Here is a 25,873-nt window from a genome sequence, read left to right as displayed (position 1 = left end):
GTTTCACCAACACAAAAGTCACTGGAACATACAGCTGGCTATTAATGGTCTCCATGTTTTTTTTAAGTAGGCCTACTCTCTCTTATCAATGTTCTTGGAAGTTTAACAGTTCCCCACATACACACTCGAGTACTGTTAACGCTTAATTTGTTCCCATTTCGAATTGGAAGGTTGACTATAGGGGGGGAAAGAACTGGCTCTATATGGATACAAAGAACATTTAAACCTGTCCAACAATGTTATGAGTTCCACAGAAGACTAACAACAGCTCAGCCAGGTCTGCTTTAATGTAAAATATACTACAGCTATTAGATCTAGCCGAGGCTACTGATCCATGTTCTTCACGAACTAGTCACAAACTGCTGCTGCTAGTAGAACTGGGATCATTGTTTAAATCTTTTAACCTGAGAGATGATAAAACAGTAGCAAAATTAACCCGACATGTTATATGCTGTTAACTTTGACAGCCCTAAACCGTACACATATTAGTTATGCAAATTGTAAGAAATTGAAATTGATTGAATTTTCTTTTGGTTTTGATCTGTCAAACACCTACAAAGGTTTTCCCACTATAGAATAACTTTATTTTCGGGTGAGTGAACTGGTGAACAAAAAAAAATGTAGAAGACAAAGTATACCCACTAGACACAACAAATAATATATTTACTGCTAGTGAGATAAAGTTTAAAGTTACTTTATTATTTGAGATGGATGTCTTGTCAGGTTTGCACTGCATAATATTTGAAAACATGAATGTGCTCCTGCTGTAACTTAGTGATAACTCTCTCTTTCTTTGGTTTTGTGTGTTGTGTGTTTGGGGGCCTTGGTGTCTTTCTCGTTGCCTAGGCACCCACCTCAGGGGGCTTGAAACTATGGCAACGTATGACCCGGCCACCCAGGAGTTTGTCATGAACAGCCCGACCATCACCTCCATCAAGTGGTGGCCTGGGGGATGTGAGTACACGCACACACTTTAGCTTCAGGGCCCATAAACATACAGTGCTTTTGGAAAGTATTCAGACCCCTTGACCTTTTCCACATTTTGTTAAGTTACAGCCTTATTCTAAAATGTCAATCTACACACAATACCCCGTAATGACAAAGCATTTTTTTTTTTATATCACATTTACTTAAGAATTTAGACCCTTTACTCAGTACTTTGTTGAAGCACCTTTGGCAGTGATTACAGCCTCAAGTCTTCTTGGGTATGATGCTACAAGCTTGGCACCTGTATTTGGGGAGTTTCTCCCATTCTTCTCTGCAGATCCTCTCAAGCTCTGTCAGGTTGGATGGGGAACATTGCTGCACAGCTATTTTCAGGTCTCTCCAGAGCTGTTAGATCGGTTCACGTCCGGGCTCTGGCTGGGGCACTCAAGGACATTCGGAGACTTATCCTGCATTGTCTTGGCTGTGTGCTTAAGGTTGTTGTCCTGTTGGAAGGTGAACCTCCACCCAAGTCTGAGCGCTCTGGAGCATGTTTTCATCAAGGATCTCTCAGTACTTGGCTCCGTTCATCTTTGCCTCGATCCTGACAAGTCTCCCAGTCCCTGCTGCTGAACAACATCCCCACAGCATGATGCGGCCACCGCCATGCTTCACAGTAGAGATGGTGCCAGGTTTCCTCCAGACGTAACGCTTGGAATTCAGGCCAAATAGTTCAATCTTGGTTTTATCAGATCAGAGAACCTTGGTTCTCTGATCTGATAAAAACAAATGTAGGGTCCTGGACCACAGATCTGACAAAACAATTATTTTTGTTTTGTTGTCACATGCACCAAATACAGCAGGTGTAGTAGACCTTACAGTGCTTCAGAGATGATTGTCCTTCTGTAAGCTTCTCCCATCTCCACGGAAGAAATGTAGAGTTCTGTCAGAGTGACCATCGGTTTCTTGGTCACCTCCCTGACCAAGGCCCTTCTCCCCTGATTGCTCAGTTTGGCCGGGCGGCCAGCTCTAGGAAGAGTCTTGGTGGTTCCAAACTTCTTCCATTTAAGAATGATGGAGGCCAATGTGTTCTTGGGGACCTTTAATTCTGCAGAAATATTTTTGTACCCTTCTCCAGATCTGTGCCTCGACACAATCCTGTCTCGGAGCTCTACGGACAATTCCTTCAACCTCATGGCTTGGTTTTTGCTCTGACATGCATTGTCAACTGTGGAACTTTATATAGACAGGTGTGTGCCTTTCCAAATCATGTCCAATCAATTGAATTTACCACAGATGGACTCCAAGTTGTTGAAACATCTCAAGGATGATCAATGGAAACAGGAATGCTTCTGAGCTCAATTTCAAGTCTCAAAGCAAAGGGTCTGAATACTCATGTAACTAAGGCATTTTGTTTTATTGCAAAAATGTCTAAACCTGTTTTCGCTTGGTCATTATGGGGTATTGTGTGTAGATTGTTGAGGATTGTTTTTTAAAATACATTTTAGAATAATGCTGTAATGTAACAACATGTGGAAAGTGAAGGGGTCTGAATATTTTCCGAATACACTGTACAATCAATCCAATCCCCAGTTAAGTCTGTGGACTTAGCTTCTGAAGAAAACACATTCCACAACATTGCTGAACAAGATCAAACAATTTACTTCTGATTCTCATTGCAGTGTGGACTAGAGACTTAAATGACTGCCAAATTATTTCAATAGAAATATTTTAATAGTGAGAATCTCTCGCCCCCAGTGGGTAAGACGTCTAACCACGCCATAGTTCTGGCCCAGCTCCACACCCAGGGGAAGTGTCACGGCCTGCAGGCCTTCATCGTACCTCTCCGCAGTATGAACACACACATGCCACTGCCAGGTACTGTACATACTGCTGTGCTTGTGTCAAAAAAGAGTGTGTCTGGCTGTGTCTCTGTATGTAGCATTGGTGGTAGCCAACTGTCTAATGAACTCACACTCATTCTCTCTCAGGTGTGGTGGTAGGGGACATAGGACCCAAGTTTGGCTTTGATGAGGTTGACAATGGTTACCTGAAATTGGAGAACGTACGAATTCCTCGCGACCACATGCTGATGAAATATGCAAAGGTGAGCGACTGGGCAGTTAAGCACATTTCAAGGAGACACTGTTCTTTGTTTCTGTTGGTTGATTCTAATGCTGTCGCCAAGCTTAGATTTTAAGGTATATTGTATGCATAATCCTCAGAGCGTGTATACTTACTACCTGGTTGTCCTAGAACTGTATACCACAGACCAGTGGCGGTCTGTGCAGTTTAAGATGAGGGAGGATGATTGAATTATTATGATATTTATTTTAATGTATGAGCCTTACTTCTATTAAAGCATATTGGATGACTGTCATTCATATTCCATTCACCCAGCTCAATGTAGCATCGATAGGTTTAGGCTACTACATGATACCCGACTTTTCCCTATACCCATCCTATGAATCAAAGTTCACAACATAGGTGGAGTTACATTTTTGTAATCAAGGTGTCAGACAGTGACGCATTCAATAAAACCTTGCACACTCTTGCCTGCATCCGTTTGCTTCAGTTTAAGAAACATTTTTCAACAGAATCGGCGGAATGAATACACCACTGATCACACAAAAACAGCTCACTTTCATAGCAGCCACATAAAAACAGCATGATTACTTTGCTTATTGTATTCCTTCTCGCATACTAGTCTACATAGCTACTAGAACTAACGATTTAGTAAACCCGCTACAGTCATGCAGTGCAGTCAGCGAGCAGTTTAGCAGTTAAACCGGTGGGCCCCAGTGGCAATAAATTAATAAAACCAAAAGCTTACCTTGACTTGGAAGAGTGCCAGTGTTGGATAGGATAGCCATAGCCAGCTAGCTAACATAGAATATGTTTCTGTTTGAGCCGGGTGTTTGTTTTAGTAGGCTAAACTAGCTAACTGCATTAGCTAAGTGGGAGAAAATACAATGACATAGAGAGCTAGTTATATCTCTCCCACTCTCTCCACCTTTATTAAAAACAAAAATATTTGTTCAAAGCTGTTCAACTATTGTCTTACTTTGAGTCAATTACTCACCACATTTTATGCAGTGATAGCTAGCTGTAGCTTATGCTTTCAGTACTAGATTCATTATTTGAGAGTTTGATTGGGTGAACAACATGTCAGTTCATGCTGCAAGAGCTCTGAAGTTGAAATAATTACTGTGTGAGTCTATGGAAGGGGGTGAGAACCATGAGCCTCCTGGGCTTTGTATTGAAGTCAATGTTCCCAGAGAAGGACAGAGACTAACTAGTTGTCCTCCGGCTACACCATGGTGCTACCCTACAGAGTGCTGTTGCGGCTACATTCCAAAAGTGTGTTTTTAATCAATTATTTGGTGACGTGAAGATATTTATTATAGTTTCATTCTCAAAAATTACAAAAAAAAATTCACTGAGGAGGATGGTCCTCCCCTTCCTGCTATGAGGAGCCGCCGCTGCCACAGACAGTATGTATTCTCCCCACCAGGTGGAGGCAGATGGTACGTACGTGAAGCCTCCAAGTGCCAAGCTGACCTATGGCACCATGGTGTTCATCAGGTCCATGATCGTAGGGGAAGCGGGCCACGCCCTCGCCAAGTCCTGCACCATCGCCATCCGCTACAGTTCCGTACGGCACCAGTCTGAGATACGCCCAGGGTCAGTTGTAGCTCTGGACACCAGGGTCATGTTCATTAGGTCAAACTGTAGCAAAAAGTTTTGAGACGGAAATCAACATTCTTATTGTACAGATACTACTTTCCTGTGTTAGGTTTTGGTGTGTTTTCATCTGTTTGGTGCCAGCTAAAAATTGTTGTCCTGATTTAAATAAGCGATAAAACTGTCCTTCTTTAGACTAGTTGAGTATCTGGACCATCAGCATTTGTGGATTTGAATTACAGGCTCAAAATGGCCAGAAACAAATAACTTTCTTCTGAAACTTCTGAGAAAGGAAGGCTATTCCATGAGAAATTGCCAAGAAACTGAAGATCTCACACAGACGTGTACTACTCCCTTCACAGAACAGAGCAAACTGGCTATCCAGAATAGAGTGGGAGGCCCCGGTGCACAACTGAGCAAGAGGACAAGTACATTAGTGTCTAGTTTGAGTAACAGATGCCTCACAAGTCCTCAACTGGCAGCTTCATTAAATAGTACCCGCAAAACACCAGTCTCAAGAGGCGACTGTGTTCTTTTGCCCATCTTAATCTTTTTTTTTTTATTGGCCAGTCTGAGATATGGCTTTTTTTTTTTTGCAACTCTGCCTAAAAGGCCAGCATCCCAGAGTCTCCTCTATACTGTTGACGTCAGTGTTGTACAAGATCTTCAGTTCCTTGGCAAAAAGCCAAGGGGGGTGAATACTTTCGCAAGGCACTGTACATAGTCAAAGGAATACAAAAATACTCACACATACTTGCGCACATCCATACACAAGTAACACTCTCAGACACAAACAAGAATAGAAAGCAAAGTACTACAACCCTTACCATTTGAACAACAACTATACTCTTATTCTAATCGTGTGAGAGCTGATGTAGGTAGATGTTATAGAGTTTGGGTAGATATTTAGGAATCGTTACTCTTATATAAAAAGCTGTTTCTCAATGTTCTTCAATGACTTAACATATAAAAGATGGTGAACCATTAACCTTACATCTAAGTCTATATTCTTATTTTGTGGTTCCTCCAGAGAGCCGGAACCCCAGATTATGGACTACCAGACCCAACAGTACAAGCTGTTCCCCCTGCTGGCTACAGCCTATGCCTACAAGTTTGTTGGTCAGTACATGAACCAGGTCTACCACCGCATCACTGGAGACATCAGCCAGGGAGACTTCAGTGAACTACCAGAGGTACTTACAGTAAATACTAGCCTGAAATCCAGAATCTTGTTTTGTTAACATTCCACGCCTTGTACTCTGTGTCATGCTACACGAGGAGTGGAATGATAGCTAAACAGACTGGTACCCAGGCTAAGTAAATACCTCCCCTTGATATAGTACGTGATGAAAGAATGGCTGGCTATGGCCCAGAGTTTTTATTATTTTCTTCCAAACCACGTGACCTGACCTGACCAGGGAAAATGGGAAAACACTCCACTCACTGAAGTCTTAATGTTTCATCCATTTTAAGCAGCTGAAGTCTAATGGAGGTGTTTTGACAACCGTCTTCGTCGGTGTTAATTCTTTAGTCTAAGACGTTGGAGGAGGGGTGGGTGCTAAGCTGACATATGGAATTGTTTTAAGATGGTCATACGATGGATCATTTAGCTATTGGATTTTAAACAATTATTTGATTAAACTATTTAATTTGGCCTTTGCTACTAAAGCACATAGAAACACATTGAATAACACATTCATAATGTGAAAAGGGACCGTCAAAAATGTATCATAAGAAACAAGTTATTTTTTCATATATTTAACTCCTTTTTTGGGTTGGCACAAAACGTCCTTCAAACTAAATTGTTTTTGCAAACGAGTTTGCAGCCCAAACGGTTTCGGACGCTACCACACATCGACGTTACAGACGAGTCTTCTGACACTTGTGGGGGTTGTAGAGCAAAACGGAGAACGTGTTTGTGAGAGTCGCCATTTTCCATAGAGTGGGTCGGACGCTAGAGACGTTTTCGTGAGAAAACCGGTTTTCAGGATGTTTCATGGTCTGACAAACACCGCTCGAGCTCTGAAAGTGAGACACTGGAGGATGCGGTGGATTGAGACACATCCAATGCAAATAACATATCTCTAGCTTAAACTGACAGATTTATTTTTTAAATTTATTTTTTATGTAACTTAGACTGACGCACAGGTGCGTCAATCAACCCTCTATGGAGTTAAACGAAAGATCCTCATTCATATTAACAAATTACGTCATTGTACTGCTTTTTTTTCTGTGTCAATAGAACTGTACCCTGTGCCCATCCTCTACCATCCTGTGTCAATATAACTGTACCCTGTGCCCATCCTCTACCATCCTGTGTCAATATAACTGTAGCCTGTGCCCATCCTCTACCATCCTGTGTCAATATAACTGTACCCTGTGCCCATCCTCTACCATCCTGTGTCAATATAACTGTAGCCTGTGCTCATCCTCTACCATCCTGTGTCAATATAACTGTAGCCTGTGCCCATCCTCTACCATCCTGTGTCAATATAACTGTAGCCTGTGCCCATCCTCTACCATCCTGTGTCAATATAACTGTACCCTGTGCCCATCCTCTACCATCCTGTGTCAATATAACTGTACCCTGTGCCCATCCTGTGTCAATATAACTGTACCCTGTGCCCATCCTGTGTCAATATAACTGTACCCTGTGCCCATCCTCTACCATCCTGTGTCAATATAACTGTAGCCTGTGCTCATCCTCTACCATCCTGTGTCAATATAACTGTAGCCTGTGCCCATCCTCTACCATCCTGTGTCAATAGAACTGTAGCCTGTGCCCATCCTCTACCATCCTGTGTCAATAGAACTGTAGCCTGTGCCCATCCTCTACCATCCTGTGTCAATAGAACTGTAGCCTGTGCCCATCCTCTACCATCCTGTGTCAATATAACTGTAGCCTGTGCTCATCCTCTACCATCCTGTGTCAATATAACTGTACCCTGTGCCCATCCTGTGTCAATATAACTGTACCCTGTGCCCATCCTGTGTCAATATAACTGTACCCTGTGCCCATCCTCTACCATCCTGTGTCAATATAACTGTAGCCTGTGCTCATCCTCTACCATCCTGTGTCAATAGAACTGTAGCCTGTGCCCATCCTCTACCATCCTGTGTCAATAGAACTGTAGCCTGTGCCCATCCTCTACCATCCTGTGTCAATATAACTGTAGCCTGTGCTCATCCTCTACCATCCTGTGTCAATATAACTGTACCCTGTGCCCATCCTGTGTCAATATAACTGTACCCTGTGCCCATCCTGTGTCAATATAACTGTACCCTGTGCCCATCCTCTACCATCCTGTGTCAATATAACTGTAGCCTGTGCTCATCCTCTACCATCCTGTGTCAATATAACTGTAGCCTGTGCCCATCCTCTACCATCCTGTGTCAATAGAACTGTAGCCTGTGCCCATCCTCTACCATCCTGTGTCAATAGAACTGTAGCCTGTGCCCATCCTCTACCATCCTGTGTCAATATAACTGTAGCCTGTGCTCATCCTCTACCATCCTGTGTCAATATAACTGTACCCTGTGCCCATCCTGTGTCAATATAACTGTACCCTGTGCCCATCCTCTACCATCTTGTGTCAATATAATTGTATAACCCTGTGCCATCGTCTGACCTGTGCCCAGCTCCATGCCCTGTCCGCGGGCCTGAAGGCCTTCACCACGTGGACGGCCAGCGCGGGCATCGAGGTGTGTCGCATGGCGTGTGGCGGGCACGGCTACTCCCGCTGCAGCGCCCTCCCAGACATCTATGTTAACTTCGTGCCCACGTGCACCTACGAGGGAGAGAACACCGTCATGATGCTGCAGACCGCTAGGTAGGTACACACACACTTGCGCACGAACACATGCAAACGCAAACACCCCCACACACACACACACACCCTTAAAGGACACATTCTTTCCTTGCTGAATCAAAAACCTCAGTCACATTCTACAGCTCACATAAACACACATTACAATGTATTCCAAAACTTGCAAGTCAGGGCACATAAGCCTAGTATTAAAAGCTGTGTGTGATATTGCGCCCTGCACATCGGTAGTAATTATCAACAAAGCATCGATCCAACTGTCTAAATGTTTTTGGGAGTGTGTTCAGTGTAAGCACTGCTAAGTGTACAATGCAAAGGGTGAGGAAAGTAGTTGCGTGGGGAGTGAGAGAGAATAGAACCAAATGAATGGGTGTGTATGAGTTTTTGTGTACTTAGTTAGAGCTGGGTGGTAAATGGCGTTTTACTATATACCAGTATTAATGCATGGACCGGTTTGGATTTTTACCTTACATAATGGTATTTCAATGCTTGCTTTGTTAAGTGCAATAACTGAATGATTGCAATGATTGCCGTTCTTACCGGCAGTAAGAGACTGCTAACAGTTGAGATCTGATCATTTGCTAGCAAGAGCTTCAGGTGTGCCCACGTCATTTTGTGTGATGAATAGGCTAGTGTCTGTGAGGCAGTGGGTGTGCCAAAAGCACCTTAGAAATCAGCACAATGCCCTTTGTGGCGAAAGTAAAAACTGCCATGGAATCCATTGACAATACATGGTCAGAGGAGAATTATTATTTTCATAAAGGAAAAGTTACTTTTTCACAATAGAGGCAAACAAAGACAAAACAAATATTTGACGGTGTGGAAATGATAGCAAATGAGTGAAGGAAATTGATGAAAAGGCTGAAATTATTTTGGGTTTAAGTTTGTTTTATACAATCAATCAGAAGAGAGAGAGCCCCATTTAAAACCACTTAGAATGTATTTGTTGCCACCCTAGGACCATGCATGACTCATTAGGCATATGTAACTTTTATTAAACCAAAACATAAACTGCCATCAATTACCGTCAAAAATGAGGAACGTATAGTGATATGATATTTTGGCCATATCGCCCATTTCTACTTTGTGTTTGTTCTTGTCTGTGTGTGACCTTCGTGACCTTCCACTGTCTTGCTCACGTGTTTGCATCCCTCACTCCCCAGGTTCTTGATAAAGAGCTACCGGCAGGCGTCGGCAGGCCACCAGCTGAGTGGCATCGTGTCCTACCTGAACGAGTCAGAGCGTAGGCTGCAGCCCCAGTCGGTGTCCTCCCGACCCACTGTAGTCAACGTCAATGACCTGGCCAGCCTTGTGGAGGCTTACAAACTACGAGCTGCCAAGTAAGTGGGCCTACAAGCTACCCAAAATGTCATAGTAATAGATCCCATTTAGATATCTGATCTTCGTTAAGTCCCAAAGGGCTGTACATTGTATGGCAGAGACTTTTAATCAGAGCAATGTGTTAGTTGGTGCCAGGCAATGCAATGGGTTGAGCTAAAATGGTCCACCAGTTCAGCACACAACGAATTGTACTTGTACTCTATGGACAGCCATGCGTCAGTTTTTGTTGAAAGGTTTCCTATGTCAATGCCTCTGTCTCTAGGCTGGTTGAGATGGCAGCTAAGAGTATTCAGCAGGAGCTACAGAAGCGAGTCAGTCAGGAGGATGCCTGGAACAACAGCGCTATAGACCTGGTCAGAGCCTCTGATGTAAGTTACCTTGCCAACCTGGGATATGGAATGTGTTGTTTTTTTGGGAGGGAGCCCTCTTATCTCTTCCCCTCTGCTTCCCTCTTTCAATTTCCTTTTCCTCCTCTCTCTCTGGTCCTCATTTAACTCTCCTCCATCTCTTCTCCTCCCTTTCCATGTCCAGGCCCACTGTCACTATGTGGTGGTGAAGCTGTTTGCAGCTAAGCTGGGGGAGATAGGGGACACTGGGGTTCACTCTGTCCTCAGCACCCTGGCCCTGCTCTATGCCCTCCAGGGCATCCAACAGCACAGCGGAGACTTCCTCCAGGTAACCACCACCATGGCAACTGTCAATCACAGACTCCCAGGGGGAAAATACAGGGACTAAATACATGGAAGAATAATGTGTGAATTTCAATGCGTCCATAAGTGGGTCCCGTACCAAAATCTATATTAATTTTTATAATGTCATGTATGATGTTTTAAGCAAGACATTGTATTACACTCGTACTTGTATCACTTATTAAAGGAAGATTGTCTTGTTTTTGTATATTTCAAAAAGAACCACCCCTCTTTTACAAATATATATATATTTTATTTAATAGCTTTTGCTTACAAATTTGACATACATGGTACTTTTATATAAAGCAGTCACATAACCGTAATACATTACCAAACATCAACTCTTTAATCCCAAACCTGTTTGGTTTCTATGTGCCATATATTTTTCAATTGTGCTGTGTGACGTTTTCTATAATTGAACCTTTCCAATCGTATAGTATCCACAGATTGTGAGTTAAAGATGAAAACCTTTCCTACGAGTATTATTTGACTGACTATGGCTTTCTAAATCAACCAACACTGATATTTGTAAGGTTAATTTTAAGGTAATGTCTTGATTATTATTATTATTTTTTTAACCATTCCTGAACCTGTGACCAGGAACAAGCTACCTAGGGGCAATACCAGAATAAGTGATCTATTGATTCGGTCTCTTCGCACAACATGTAGCATTCTTTTGGTGGCAAGAATTCTATATAATCATTTAAATTGAAAAATTCTGTTGAATCAAGTGTTTCATGTACAGGTTCATAAACCATGTGCCATGTAATCGGTACATCGAAAATCTCTTCCCATTTATTTGGCAACCTGTATGGCATAGCTGTCAACATTTTTGTCCTCAAATGAAACTAGTATATTTTTCTATTTATGCCAGTTCCTTTCAGCCAATTTGTATCTTTTAATATATGGCAGACAAACAAGTTCCCTACCTTTTCCACTTGCCTCTTCCATGTTTATGGAAATGCTGCAATCAGTTTTCTTACTCTAACTTTCCGATGTGTTTGATTTGATCCTACATATAAAGGCTCTAACTCGTTCGTCGTTCGTCGTGACATTTTGATATTTTAACCTATTGCTTGTTTATTGAGAACACAGTCTCTTTAACAATAATGACCCCGACTGTTCCTTCCTCACTCCAGACTGGTCTCCTGAGTGTGCCCCAGCTCTCCCAGGTGTCCCAGCGTCTGAAGGACCTTCTGGCCCAGCTGAGGCCCAATGCCGTGGCCCTGGTTGACGCCTTCGACTACCGCGACGAAATGCTCAACTCCGTCCTGGGACGCTACGACGGCAACGTCTATGAGCACATGTTCGAGTGGGCCCGCCGCTCGCCTCTCAACAAGACAGAGGTCAGAGTTCATGGAGAGGCCCTTTAAAAAAAGAGAGTCAGAGATTAAGAAAATGTATTTACTGTTGATTTTACGTAGTTTTTTGTTTGTTTTTAACCTTAGTTCGTTATTACGAACATGAATAGACCATTTGAGAACCATTTACAAGGATTTGTTTCAGATTATGATCAAGAGCCAAATGATCTCTGTGTTAATTGTGTAGTTTGCCTACATAAAGATGGCAATCTAATGAATGATTTGCTGTAGTAATAAGTCTCCTGCAGAGTAACCTTGTCCCAAGGCTATTGCTACTGACAGAGAGGGGGAGCCGGTGGGTGGATGAGACTATCTGCAGAGTACTCAAATTGACCCTCCTTCCCTCTTCTAGGTCCACGAGTCCTACCACAAGTACCTGAAACCCCTGCAGGCCAAGCTGTAAGATGACCTCTGAGCCTTCTCAACTGACCACTCCACTACAGGGGACGGGAAGCACACTAACAACACTAATCCAGCAGTGGGACCCCAACATGGCCGCCGCTGCCCGTCCACCAATTGGAAGGGGCTCATTCCACCCGTCCCTTCTGTGTTTAACCAACCACAGGTGGTGGAACATTTTTAAAGGGGAACCATTGGAGACCAGCCGCCTTACTCCACCTCTACTGATGTGCTGCTAATGAATCAATCATTCTACTGGACTTATTCAACTAGTACTTAGTTTATGTGTTTAAATATACCCCATGCCTTGTTAATGGGTGTAATCGAAGGTCCGAGAACCATAAGATGGAGAGGAAGAAAAACTGTCGTTAGAATACGAGGTGGCCTAAAGATGAAGGGGTTTTGATGACTGATCCTTGTGATCTAATCAAGCTCTTTGGATCATGTACATTGCAAATCACTCGATTTGTTGAGATATGTTGAATCCCATTTTTAAAAAATTTAAAAATCTGTATAATTTCTCACCACAGTATTTGATGGTAATGTACTGAGGATGGTTGTCTTTAGTAGTGGGTGACGGGTCAGTTGTGGTTTGCCATGAACCAAAGGTGTGCGTGTCTCTGTCTAGGTGTGAGAGAGTTTGTGGTTGTGGGGTAACGAATATGATTAGTGAATAACGAGTTGATGAGTAAGCTATTCTAGTGATTTGAGAAAGGGGGCCTTTCAATTCTTGCACTGTCCTCCCCCCCCTCCATCTGTTTCAATCTGTTTTATTTTGTTTGGTGCCTATTGAATAGAACCCTGATGTGGCATTCGGAACAAGTACATTCTTCAACACAATGAAATAAGTATTTTCATACTCTGATTACTAGCTGTTGATTGTACTGCTGTTGACATTTACAGTATGTTGCAGATTGATACATGATTGATACATTTTCAAATGGAACGAAGCAGTAACTACTGTTTGTGGGAGGATTATGTGCCAGAGGAATTTGGCTTACTTTAATGAAGCTAACATGGGAGTATTATCACACATGGTCCATGCATGTATTCTTGATTGAAAAATATGCTTTATCAATTTATTTTGTGATTTCCATTGCAATATAAAGATGTATGATAATTATTTCAATGTACCTACTGAATTTTTTTGTTTAACAAATATTTGTGATAGTATAAGAAATCTATTCAGTCTGAATATGTTTTAAACTTGATTATGTTTATTGAATTGAAAGTGAATAATTTGTCATGCTTAATGATCTTAGTAATAAACTGGAAAAAACTATCAAATGATGTTCATGGTTTCCTTCAACTTAGTTTCATAGGCTGCCAGAAGCAACCACTAGATGGTGTTATGAAATCAGATAGGAAAAAAGTCTAAGTCAGAGCCATGTTTATTCCTAACGTTTTAACATTTTATTTCAGTGGCATAGATTTAGGAGAACCAATTCTACAAATGGATGGAGGATAAAGGATTGAGTGTAATCATTAAGATTATGAATAGCCTATATTAGAGATTATAATAGCACATTAGATGTTAACACTGCAATGCATTTGATTCAGAAAATTTGACCTTTTTAGGAAATGAACCTGTAGTTTGACAAATCAATGCATTCTATTTAAAACCTTTGGACAATGTTAATCTGGATGAGATTCTTCTTCTGGGATTGTGTTAACTCTTGCTTGGTTGGAAATGTCAAATGAAGTCATCTCACACTTTTCCTTTCCATATATTACTATAAGCAACACGGGTTACTTTCATGTTCGTTTGCTTTTCGTTTTTTGGGGAGGTATTGCTTTTCCTGGGAAAGTCTCATGTCCCCCTCATTGCGTCATTTAGGCACATTGTGGTAGGGGTGCCAAGCTTCGGGACTCAAAGAGCCATATGATCAAGTTATATTTATGCCCTTGCACAAACAACAATCATGCAAACATAACCAACACGTAGAAAACTATTACAGTCCATCAGCTGCGGACATAACTGTACTATATTCATATTATTTCTAAACCATTCTTGACTTCTGTGTGTGTCTGTCAGTTATCAGATATGTTAGTCCTGTCTAGTCTCCGCCCACCGCCGAAATCAGGATATTTGGAGAGAGAAGGAAAGTAACACGTTGGTGCAACATTGTATGATTTTTCGGAACATAAATTGCATCTTATTCCGAGCAATATTGATGAAAGCAACATATATATATATATATTTTTTTTTCCTTACAGGTGAGTAGCCTATTTTCCTCATCCAACATTGAATAGTTTTTTTCAAAATGTGTTTATGATCGAAAGGTGGGCACAATGTGTGTGTGTGTTTTTTTTTTACCACTCTTATCAGAGTTTCAGATAGGGAAACAATAGGGAAAGTGTAGGCGTGAGGAAGTCACATTAAAATGAATAGTCATTTGAACTATTTCAACATCGGAATTGGGATTCTCAAAAGGACCGCAAACGTCATCATGGCACGTTTTAACGTGCGTATTCATATTCCGCTGCTCCGGGGGGAAAAAAGAATTAACTTTAATAAAATGTGTCAATTTTATCTTCACATACAAACCTTCGTTCAACTTCCGTCAAACGCCCGCTAACTGTCCTCACGTTAGAATTCCCGTTGGTCTCCCATTTTTCCAGAAAACGTGGGAGGGTTTGGTTTGGTTGACACGACAGGATAAAGTATCGTTTTTTACTGAATTATGCAGGCTCTCACTGTTAAATGCAGGTCAACATTGTTAAATAGTTGCTACATAATTTTCTTATCTTGTTGCCGAAGTTATGATATGAATACGCGAACATGCGGTTTGATAGATGTTTGCCACACCGTCACTGACTGTAAACTGTAAGATTAATGTACATGAGTTAACATGTCTTCTTGGGGTTAAATAGTGAGAAAGTAATGTGTGATAGGAGTATTATATCTGTATGTGAAGGCTAAAATATCATTTTAACCTAGTCTGAAATGATTGGTATACCATTAGTTTATAACAACCATTGTTGCAGGGCTGAGAAACTGGTAGAAATCTGCAGATAAGTAGTTCAAGACAGGCCAACAATAAACAATCCATTCCTCAATTAGGCAGGCTATCATTAGTGCTATTAAATTCATTCCTGTTTCAAACAATGGAGTCTTACATATCTCTCCCTTTAAATTATGCACACTGTAGTGCATTTTAGAGGGAACAAAGAATAGAATGTCGATAAGCAACCACTGACCCACAACATCTGCATCAGTCGTCTTTAACTGTAAGTTCTGTTACACCACAGGTGCACCTGCTGTCAAGCTAACGAAGCATAGTAGAGCGAAGTGGAACCTATGTAAATGCCTAGGCTGCAGGTTGACACAGTAGGGACACAGAACAAGTCAAATGGTCATGGTTGACTGGACTGGGAGTCAGAAACAAGGTTGGTTTTCCAGATTTGCAAACATTTAGAAGTGATACAATAGCTAGGTTTTCATCCAATTGTCAGCAGATTTTCATGCAAATATTCTAAAAGCTGCATAAAAAAGTATGCTTGTTTTCCCACCAGAGATGTTTCCATCAAACAGACTTGTTGAGGATAAAAATGTGACTTTTGCGGTCAAATTCCCATGTTCCAAAATAAAATGACCATCGCATATTCAACTTTACTGATGGTTTTGTCACAAACTGTTGCGTTATATTGCAAATGTTCCCACTCGGGTCTTGGCTTGTGTGCTCTAGCCAACAGCTTGCACATACAGTGATGAGATTATTATGGTTAAGAGCAAGATCATTTTTTATCTGTTAAACGGCAGCCAAGCATCGATCATCTTGTCATTAAAATAAGACTGTTGACATTTATTGAAAAGGAGTATCACGCTCATCCCCGTGCACTTTCACCACCCTGTGTTCAGTAATTTACAGTGTTTAATCTGTAGCCTAACAAACGACATGCTTTCCCGAGTCGTAGTGGGAGGACCACACAACATATTGTTGTTGTGTAACTCCAAGTTTACTTCCATATGATGGTTATTTAAATACAGGACATTAAACAAATGTATTCATACACTGACTTTTTATACATTTTGTTACACTACAGCCTTATTCTAAAATGGATTAAATAGAACATTTTCCTCATCAATCTACACACAATACCCCATAATGACACAGCGAAAACAGGTTTTTAGAATATTTTGCAAATGTATTAAAAATTTAAAAAACAAATCCCTTATTTACATAAGTATTCAGACCCTTTGCCACGAGACTTGAAATTGAGATCAGGTGCATCCTGTTTCCATTGATCATCCTTGATTGGAGTCCACGTGTGGTCAATTCAATTGATTGGACATGATTTGGAGAGGCACACACCTGTCTAAGGTCCCACAGTTGACAGTGCATGTCAGAGCAAAAACCAAGCCATGAGGTTGAAGGAATTGTCCGTAGAGCACCTAGACGAGATTGTGTTGAGGCACAGTTCTGGGGAAGGGTACCACAACATTTCTGCAGCATTGAAGGTCCCCAAAAACACATTGGCCCCCATCATTCTTAAATGGAAGAAGTTTGGAACCACCAAGAGTCTTCCTAGAGCTGGCCGGCCGGCCAAACTGAGCAATCAGGGGAGAAGGGCCTTGGTCAGGGAGGTGACCATTAACCCAATGGCCACTCTGACAGAGCTCCAGGGTTCCTCTATGGAGATGAGAGAAACTCCCAGAAGGACAACCAGCTCTGCAGCTCTCCACCAATCAGGCCTTTGTGGTTGAGTGGCCAGACGGAAGCCACTCCTCAGTAAAAGGCACATGTCAGCACGCTTGGAGTTTGCCAAAAGGCACCTAAAGACCCTCAGACCATGAGAAACAAGATTCTCTGGTCTGATGAAACTAAGATTGAACTCTTTGGCCTGAATGCCAAGCGTCAGGTCTGGAGGAAACCTGACACCATCCCTACGGTGAAGCATGGTAGTGGCAGCATCATGCTGTGGGGATGTTTTTCAGCGGCAGGGACCGGGAGACTTGTCAGGATTGAGGGAAAGATGAACGGAGCAAGGTACAGAGAGATCCTTGATGGAAACCTGCTCCAGAGCGCTCAGGACCTCGGACTGGGGCGAAGGTTCACCTTTCAACAGGACAATGACCCTAAGCACACAACCAAGACAACGCAGGAGTGGCTTCGGGACAAGTCCTTGAGTGGCCCAGCCAGAGCCCGGACTTGAACCCAATCAATCATCTCTGGAGAGACCTATAGCTGTGCAACGAGGCTCCCCATCCAACTTGACAGAGCTTGAGAGGATCTGCAGAGAAGAATGGGAGAAACTTCCCAAATACAGGTGTGCCAAGCTGTTAGCGTCAAACCCAAGAAGACTCAAGGCTGTAATCGCTGCCAAAGTTGCTTCAACAAAAGTACTGAGTAAATGGTCTGAATACTTATGTAAATGTGATACTTCAGTTTCTTATTTTTAATACATTCTAAAAACCTGTTTTTGCTTTGGCATTATGGGGTATTATGTGTCGCTTGATGAGGGACAAACACTATTTAATCCATTTTAGAATGTTGTAACAAAATGTGGAAAAGGTCAGTACTTTCCTAATGCGCTGTATGTGTGGTATGTATGTATGTACAGTGGGCTCCAAAATTGCTGGCACAAATAATGCTTAAACAAATATAAACAATATAATTATAGAGACAAACTCAAAATACCAACATGTGAGAAATACTGTACTTTATTAATGTTTCAATGGAACCAACAAAAATAATTGATTGATTTAATTAAAAATCAATATCCTCCAAATCAAGGTTTCACAATTAATAGCACCCTTAAATATTATTGTAATTAACTTCTACTAAAATTAAACCACAATTTAAATTCCACTTATTTAAGTTTATGTAAGTCTTAAGGAACTATATTGAGCCATTTACATCACTTCCTGTTTCACTAGGGTATAAAAATGAGGTAACACGCATGCAATAACCCTTTGTCATCCAACACCATGATGAAAAGAAAAGAACTGGCAGTTCAAAAGAGACAGATGGTCGTAGTCCTTCATAAACCCGGTAATGGCTACAAGATCCACAAACGATTGAATATACCACTGAGCACTGTCAGGGCAATTATTTAAAAATTCTAAAGATGTGTTTTGGACTTTCCAACAAAATGACCTGAAACATACCTCAAGATCCACACAGAAATGGTTCTATGACAGCAAAATCAATGTTCTGCCATGGCCATCTCAGTCGCCGGACCTCAATCCAATGGAAAACCTGTGGGCTGAGTGGAAGAGGGCAGTTAATAAGCGCAAACCCAAGAATGTGAAGGATCTGGAGAGGATCTGCATAGAGGAATGGTCCAAAATCCCTCCAAATGTGTTCCTGAACCTTGTCAAACATTACAGGAAAATACTCTATGCTGTTATCCTTGCCAGAGGTGGTTGCACTAAGTACTAAATGAGGAGTGCCAATAATTACGAAACCTTGATTTGGTTAAATGTATTTTGTATTAAATAATTGTATGATTTTGGTTGGTTCCATTGAAACATTAATCAAGTACAGTATTTCTCACATGTTGGTATTTTGAGTTCATCTCTATAATTATATTATTTATATTTTTTAAAGTGAACTGTTTTGTGCATTGACAGTCAGGGGTGCCAGTAATTTTGGAGCCCACTGTATGTGTATGTACAGTACCAGTCAAAAGTTTTCGAACACCTATTTATTCAAGAGTTTTTCTTCATTTTTACTATTTTTACATTGCAGAATAATAGTGAAGACTATGAAATAACTCATATGGAACCATGTAGTAACCAAAAATGTGTTAAACAAATCAAAATATATGTTATATTCTTCATAGTAGCCACCCTTTGCCTTGATGACAGCTTTGCACACTCTTGGCATTCTCAAATCAAATCACATTTTATTGGTCACATACACGTGTTTAGCAGATGTTATTGCAGGTGGAGCGAAATGCTTGTGTTTCTAGATCCGAAAGTGCAGTAATATCTAACCATTAATATCAAACAATTTCACAACATATACCCAAAACACACAAATCTAAGTAAAGGAATGTAATTAAGAATATATAAATATATGGATGAGCAATGTCAGAGCGGTATAGAGTGGCTAGTGATTTCAAGTCTATGTATATAGACAGTAGCAACTCTCAACCAGCTTCATGAGGAATGCTTTTCCAACAGTCTTGAAGGACTTCCCACATGTGCTGAGCACTTGCTGGCTGCTTTTCCTTCACTCATGCCAACTCATCCCAAACCATCTCAATTGGGTTGAGGTTGGGTGATTGTGGAGGCCAGGTCATCTGATGCACTACTCCATCACTCTCCTTGGTCAAATAGCTCTTACACAGCCTGGAGATGTGTTTTGGGTCATTGTCCTGTTGAAAAGCAAATGATAGTCCCACTAAGCGCAAACCAGATGGGATGGCGTATCTCTGCAGAATGCTCTGGTAGCCATGCTCGTTAAGTGTGCCTTGACTTCTAAATTAATCACTGACAGTGTCACCAGCAAAGCACCATCACACTTCCTCCTCCATGTTTCACGGTGGGAACCACACATGCTGAGATCATCCGTTCACCTACTCTGCGTCTCACAAAGACATGGCGGTTGGAAGCAAAAATATCACATTTGGACTCTTCAGACCAAAGGACAGATTTCTACAGGTCTAATGTCCATTGCTCGTGTTTCTTGGCGCAAGCAAGTCTCTTCTTATTATTGCTCTCCTTTAGTAGTGGTTTCTTATTATTGCTCTCCTCTAGTAGTGGAACAGTTGATGTTGATATGTGTCTGTTACTTGAACTCTGTGAAGCATTTATTTGGGCTGCAATTTGTCATGTTTTGTCATTTATTATCTTGTCTTGTCCCTGTGCTTCCCATTCTATTCGTTTCCCTCTGCTGGTCTTATTAGGTTCTTTCCCTCTTTCTATCCCTCTCTCTCCCCCTCCCTCTCTCACTCTCTCGCTCTCTCTTCTCTCTATCGTTCCGTTCCTGCTCCCAGCTGTTCCTATTCCCCTAATCAATCATTTAGTCTTCCCACACCTGTTCCCGATCCTTTCCCCTGATTAGAGTCCCTATTTCTTCCTTTGTGTTCCGTTCCTGTCCTGTCGGTTCCTTGTTTAGAATTCACCGTGCTGTGATTGTGTATCGCCCTGTCGTGTCGTGTTTTCCTCAGATGCTGTGTGGTGAGCAGGTGTCTGAGTCTGTCTGGTTCGAGTGCCTTCCCGAGGCAACCTGCTGTTCACCTGCTGTTCAAGATCGAGTCTCCAGTTAGTCCTCGTCATTTCGAGTGAAAGTTGTGTTTTTTTGTTTGTATTCACTTTACTGGATTAAAGACTCTGTTTTCGCCAAGTCGCTTTTGGGTCCTCTTTCACCAGCATGACAGAAGGAACCGACCAAGGAATGGACCCAGCGACTTCAGACGCTCGTTACACTGCCGTCGAGATCCAAGGAGCCATGCTCGCCAGACACGAGCAGGAATTGTCTGCTGCTCGCCATGCCGTGGAGAACCTGGCCGCTCAGGTTTCCGACCTCTCTGGACAGTTCCAGAGTCTACGTCTCGTGCCACCTGTTACTTCCTGGCCTGTCGAGCCTCCAGAACCTAGGGTTAATAACCCACCTTGCTACTCCGGGCAGCCCACTGAGTGCCGCTCCTTTCTCACGCAGTGTGAGATTGTGTTCTCTCTCCAACCCAACACATACTCTAGAGAGAGAGCTCGGGTTGCTTACGTCATTTCACTCCTTACTGGCCGGGCTCGAGAATGGGGCACAGCTATCTGGGAGGCAAGGGCTGATTGCTCTAACAAGTTCCAGAACTTTAAAGAGGAGATGATTTGGGTTTTTGACCGTTCAGTTTTTGGTAGGGAGGCTTCTAGGGCCCTGGCTTCCTTATGCCAAGGTGAACGGTCCATAACGGATTATTCTATTGAGTTTCGCACTCTTGCTGCCTCTAGTGAGTGGAACGAGCCGGCGCTGCTCGCTCGTTTTCTGGAGGGACTCCACGCAGTGGTTAAGGATGAGATTCTCTCCCGGGAGGTTCCTTCAGATGTGGACTCTTTGATTGCTCTCGCCATCCGCATAGAACGACGGGTAGATCTTCGTCACCGGGCTCGTGGAAGAGAGCTCGCATCAACGGTGTTTCCCTGCTCCGCATCGCAACCATCTCCCTCCTCTGGCTCAGAGTCTGAGCCCATGCAGCTGGGAGGGATTCGCATCTCGACTAAGGAGAGGGAACGGAGGATCACCAACCGCCTGTGCCTCTATTGCGGAGTTGCTGGACATTTTGTTAATTCATGTCCAGTAAAAGGCCAGAGCTCATCTGTAAGCGGAGGGCTACAGGTGAGCGCAACTACTCAAGTCTCTCCATCAAAATCCTGTACTACTTTGTCGGTCCATCTACGCTGGACCGGTTCGGGTGCTACATGTAGTGCCTTGATAGACTCTGGGGCTGAGGGTTGTTTCATGGACGAAGCATGGGTTCGGAAACATGACATTCCTTTCAGAGAGTTAGATAAGCCTACGCCCATGTTCGCCTTAGATGGTAGTCATCTTCCCAGTATCAGATTTGAGACACTACCTTTAACCCTCACAGTATCTGGTAACCACAGTGAGACTATTTCTTTTTTGATTTTTCGTTCACCGTTTACACCTGTTGTTTTGGGTCATCCCTGGCTAGTATGTCATAATCCTTCTATTAATTGGTCTAGTAATTCTATCCTATCCTGGAACGTTTCTTGTCATGTGAAGTGTTTAATGTCTGCCATCCCTCCCGTTTCTTCTGTCCCTACTTCTCAGGAGGAACCTGGCGATTTGACAGGAGTGCCGGAGGAATATCATGATCTGCGCACGGTCTTCAGTTGGTCCCGAGCCAACTCCCTTCCTCCTCACCGGTCGTATGATTGTAGTATTGATCTCCTTCCGGGGACCACTCCTTCTCGGGGTAGACTATACTCTCTGTCGGCTCCCGAACGTAAGGCTCTCGAGGATTATTTGTCTGTGTCTCTTGACGCCGGTACCATAGTGCCTTCTTCCTCTCCGGCCGGGGCGGGGTTCTTTTTTGTTAAGAAGAAGGACGGTACTCTGCGCCCCTGCGTGGATTATCGAGGGCTGAATGACATAACGGTTAAGAATCGTTATCCGCTTCCCCTTATGTCATCAGCCTTCGAGATTCTGCAGGGAGCCAGGTGCTTTACTAAGTTGGACCTTCGTAACGCTTACCATCTCGTGCGCATCAGAGAGGGGGACGAGTGGAAAACGGCGTTTAACACTCCGTTAGGGCATTTTGAGTACCGGGTTCTGCCGTTTGGTCTCGCCAATGCGCCAGCTGTTTTTCAGGCATTAGTTAATGATGTTCTGAGAGACATGCTGAACATCTTTGTTTTTGTCTATCTTGACGATATCCTGATTTTTTCTCCGTCACTCGAGATTCATGTTCAGCACGTTCGACGTGTCCTACAGCGCCTTTTAGAGAATTGTCTCTACGTAAAGTCTGAGAAGTGCTCTTTTCATGTCTCCTCCGTTACTTTTCTCGGTTCCGTTATTTCCGCTGAAGGCATTCAGATGGATTCCGCTAAGGTCCAAGCTGTCAGTGATTGGCCCGTTCCAAGGTCACGTGTCGAGTTGCAGCGCTTTTTAGGTTTCGCTAATTTCTATCGGCGTTTCATTCGTAATTTCGGTCAAGTTGCTGCCCCTCTCACAGCTCTTACTTCTGTCAAGACGTGTTTTAAGTGGTCCGGTTCCGCCCAGGGAGCTTTTGATCTTCTAAAAGAACGTTTACGTCCGCTCCTATCCTCGTTACTCCTGACGTCACTAGACAATTCATTGTCGAGGTTGACGCTTCAGAGGTAGGCGTGGGAGCCATTCTATCCCAGCGCTTCCAGTCTGACGATAAGGTTCATCCTTGCGCTTATTTTTCTCATCGCCTGTCGCCATCTGAGCGCAACTATGATGTGGGTAACCGTGAACTGCTCGCCATCCGCTTAGCCCTAGGCGAATGGCGACAGTGGTTGGAGGGGGCGACCGTTCCTTTTGTCGTTTGGACAGACCATAAGAACCTTGAGTACATCCGTTCTGCCAAACGACTTAATGCCCGTCAAGCTCGTTGGGCGTTGTTTTTCGCTCGTTTCGAGTTTGTGATTTCTTACCGTCCGGGTAGCAAGAACACCAAGCCTGATGCCTTATCCCGTCTGTTTAGTTCTTCTGTGGCTTCTACTGATCCCGAGGGGATTCTTCCTTATGGGCGTGTTGTCGGGTTAACAGTCTGGGGAATTGAAAGACAGGTTAAGCAAGCACTCACGCACACTGCGTCGCCGCGCGCTTGTCCTAGTAACCTCCTTTTCGTTCCTGTTTCCACTCGTCTGGCTGTTCTTCAGTGGGCTCACTCTGCCAAGTTAGCTGGTCATCCCGGTGTTCGAGGCACTCTTGCGTCTATTCGCCAGCGCTTTTGGTGGCCGACTCAGGAGCGTGACACGCGCCGTTTCGTGGCTGCTTGTTCGGACTGCGCGCAGACTAAGTCGGGTAACTCTCCTCCTGCCGGTCGTCTCAGACCGCTCCCCATTCCTTCTCGACCATGGTCTCACATCGCCCTAGACTTCATTACCGGTCTGCCTTTGTCTGCGGGGAAGACTGTGATTCTTACGGTTGTCGATAGGTTCTCTAAGGCGGCACATTTCATTCCCCTCGCTAACTTCCTTCCGCTAAGGAGACGGCACAAATCATTATCGAGAATGTATTCAGAATTCATGGCCTCCCGTTAGACGCCGTTTCAGACAGAGGCCCGCAATTCACGTCACAGTTTTGGAGGGAGTTCTGTCGTTTGATTGGTGCGTCCGTCAGTCTCTCTTCCGGGTTTCATCCCCAGTCTAACGGTCAAGCAGAGAGGGCCAATCAGACGATTGGTCGCATACTACGCAGCCTTTCTTTCAGAAACCCTGCGTCTTGGGCAGAACAGCTCCCCTGGGCAGAATACGCTCACAATTCGCTTCCTTTGTCTGCTACCGGGTTATCTCCGTTTCAGAGTAGTCTGGGTTACCAGCCTCCTCTGTTCTCATCCCAGCTTGCCGAGTCCAGCGTTCCCTCCGCTCAAGCGTTTGTCCAACGTTGTGAGCGCACCTGGAGGAGGGTGAGGTCTGCACTTTGCCGTTACAGGGCACAGACTGTGAGAGCCGCCAATAAACGCAGGATTAAGAGTCCAAGGTATTGTTGCGGCCAGAGAGTGTGGCTTTCCACTCGCAACCTTCCTCTTACGACAGCTTCTCGTAAGTTGACTCCGCGGTTCATTGGTCCGTTCCGTGTCTCCCAGGTCGTCAATCCTGTCGCTGTGCGACTGCTTCTTCCGCGACATCTTCGTCGCGTCCATCCTGTCTTCCATGTCTCCTGTGTCAAGCCCTTTCTTCGCACCCCCGTTCGTCTTCCCTCCCCCCTCCCGTCCTTGTCGAGAGCGCACCTATTTACAAGGTACATAAGATCATGGACATGCGTTCTCGGGGACGGGGTCACCAATACTTAGTGGATTGGGAGGGTTACGGTCCTGAGGAGAGGAGTTGGGTTCCGTCTCGGGACGTGCTGGACCGTTCACTCATCGATGATTTCCTCCGTTGCCGCCAGGATTCCTCCTCGAGTGCGCCAGGAGGCGCTCGGTGAGTGGGGGTACTGTCATGTTTTGTCATTTATTATCTTGTCTTGTCCCTGTGCTTCCCATTCTATTCGTTTCCCTCTGCTGGTCTTATTAGGTTCTTTCCCTCTTTCTATCCCTCTCTCTCCCCTCCCTCTCTCACTCTCTCGCTCTCTCTTCTCTCTATCGTTCCGTTCCTGCTCCCAGCTGTTCCTATTCCCCTAATCAATCATTTAGTCTTCCCACACCTGTTCCCGATCCTTTCCCCTGATTAGAGTCCCTATTTCTTCCTTTGTGTTCCGTTCCTGTCCTGTCGGTTCCTTGTTTAGAATTCACCGTGCTGTGATTGTGTATCGCCCTGTCGTGTCGTGTTTTCCTCAGATGCTGTGTGGTGAGCAGGTGTCTGAGTCTGTCTGGTTCGAGTGCCTTCCCGAGGCAACCTGCTGTTCACCTGCTGTTCAAGATCGAGTCTCCAGTTAGTCCTCGTCATTTCGAGTGAAAGTTGTGTTTTTTTGTTTGTATTCACTTTACTGGATTAAAGACTCTGTTTTCGCCAAGTCGCTTTTGGGTCCTCTTTCACCAGCATGACACAATTTCTGAGGCTGGTAACTAATGAACTGCTGCAGAGGTGACTGGTCCTCATGAGAGCCAGTTTCATCATAGCGCTTGATGGCTTTTGCGACTGCACTTGAAGGAACTTTCAAAGTTCTTGACATTTTCCGTATTGACTGACCTTCATGTCTTAAAGTAATGATGGAAAGTTGTTTTTCTTTGCTTATTTGAGCTGTTCTTGCCATTATATGGACTTGGTCTTTTACCAAATAGGGCTATATTCTGTATACCACCATACCTTGTCATGTATATATTTGATCTTATTTGAGCATGAAGGTGTTTCCACAGCCATTGCTAGCATAATACATTTTACCGACACACAAAGATCCTAGACCATATCGAACAAACAAATTGTTTGTCGACATTTATAAAACTGTGCTGCCATTTCAGCCCAGTCGTGACATATTTTTTCATGCGTCAGGTAATTCATCCCAATGACATGGTTGGATTGAAACTGGATAATGACCATTCAGGCCTACAG

The 25,873-nt window shown here is 43.5% G+C and overlaps 2 protein-coding genes across 6 annotated transcripts in view; both read left to right on the top strand.

Moving 5' to 3' along the window:
- LOC124015204 (peroxisomal acyl-coenzyme A oxidase 1-like) overlaps window positions 1–13,504 on the top strand; it is a 28,652-nt gene extending 15,148 nt beyond the window's left edge. For both annotated transcript variants that reach the window (XM_046330240.1, XM_046330238.1), the window contains exons 4-14: window positions 847–954; window positions 2,683–2,802; window positions 2,916–3,031; window positions 4,439–4,608; window positions 5,639–5,801; window positions 8,248–8,438; window positions 9,596–9,772; window positions 10,036–10,141; window positions 10,305–10,448; window positions 11,602–11,808; window positions 12,176–13,504. In XM_046330240.1, coding sequence (XP_046186196.1) covers window positions 847–954; window positions 2,683–2,802; window positions 2,916–3,031; window positions 4,439–4,608; window positions 5,639–5,801; window positions 8,248–8,438; window positions 9,596–9,772; window positions 10,036–10,141; window positions 10,305–10,448; window positions 11,602–11,808; window positions 12,176–12,226 — 1,553 coding nt within the window. In that variant the 3' untranslated portion in view covers window positions 12,227–13,504. The remainder of the gene's footprint in view (window positions 1–846; window positions 955–2,682; window positions 2,803–2,915; window positions 3,032–4,438; window positions 4,609–5,638; window positions 5,802–8,247; window positions 8,439–9,595; window positions 9,773–10,035; window positions 10,142–10,304; window positions 10,449–11,601; window positions 11,809–12,175) is intronic.
- A 796-nt stretch (window positions 13,505–14,300) lies between these two features.
- The window catches only part of LOC124015482 (inactive rhomboid protein 2-like), a 53,023-nt gene continuing 41,450 nt past the window's right edge, over window positions 14,301–25,873 (top strand). For 3 of the 4 annotated variants that reach the window (XM_046330690.1, XM_046330693.1, XM_046330691.1), the window contains exon 1: window positions 14,301–14,439. The gene's annotated coding sequence lies outside the window, so the exon portion shown is untranslated. Of the gene's footprint in view, window positions 14,440–15,474; window positions 15,613–25,873 lie in introns of all 4 variants that reach the window. The other variant, XM_046330694.1, reaches the window with a different exon arrangement.

This window comes from Oncorhynchus gorbuscha, linkage group LG26 (genome assembly GCF_021184085.1).
Source record: "Oncorhynchus gorbuscha isolate QuinsamMale2020 ecotype Even-year linkage group LG26, OgorEven_v1.0, whole genome shotgun sequence".
Lineage (NCBI taxonomy): Eukaryota > Metazoa > Chordata > Actinopteri > Salmoniformes > Salmonidae > Oncorhynchus > Oncorhynchus gorbuscha.
Note: the sequence above shows the minus strand (reverse complement) of the source record. Positions and strands in the feature narration are given on the sequence as shown.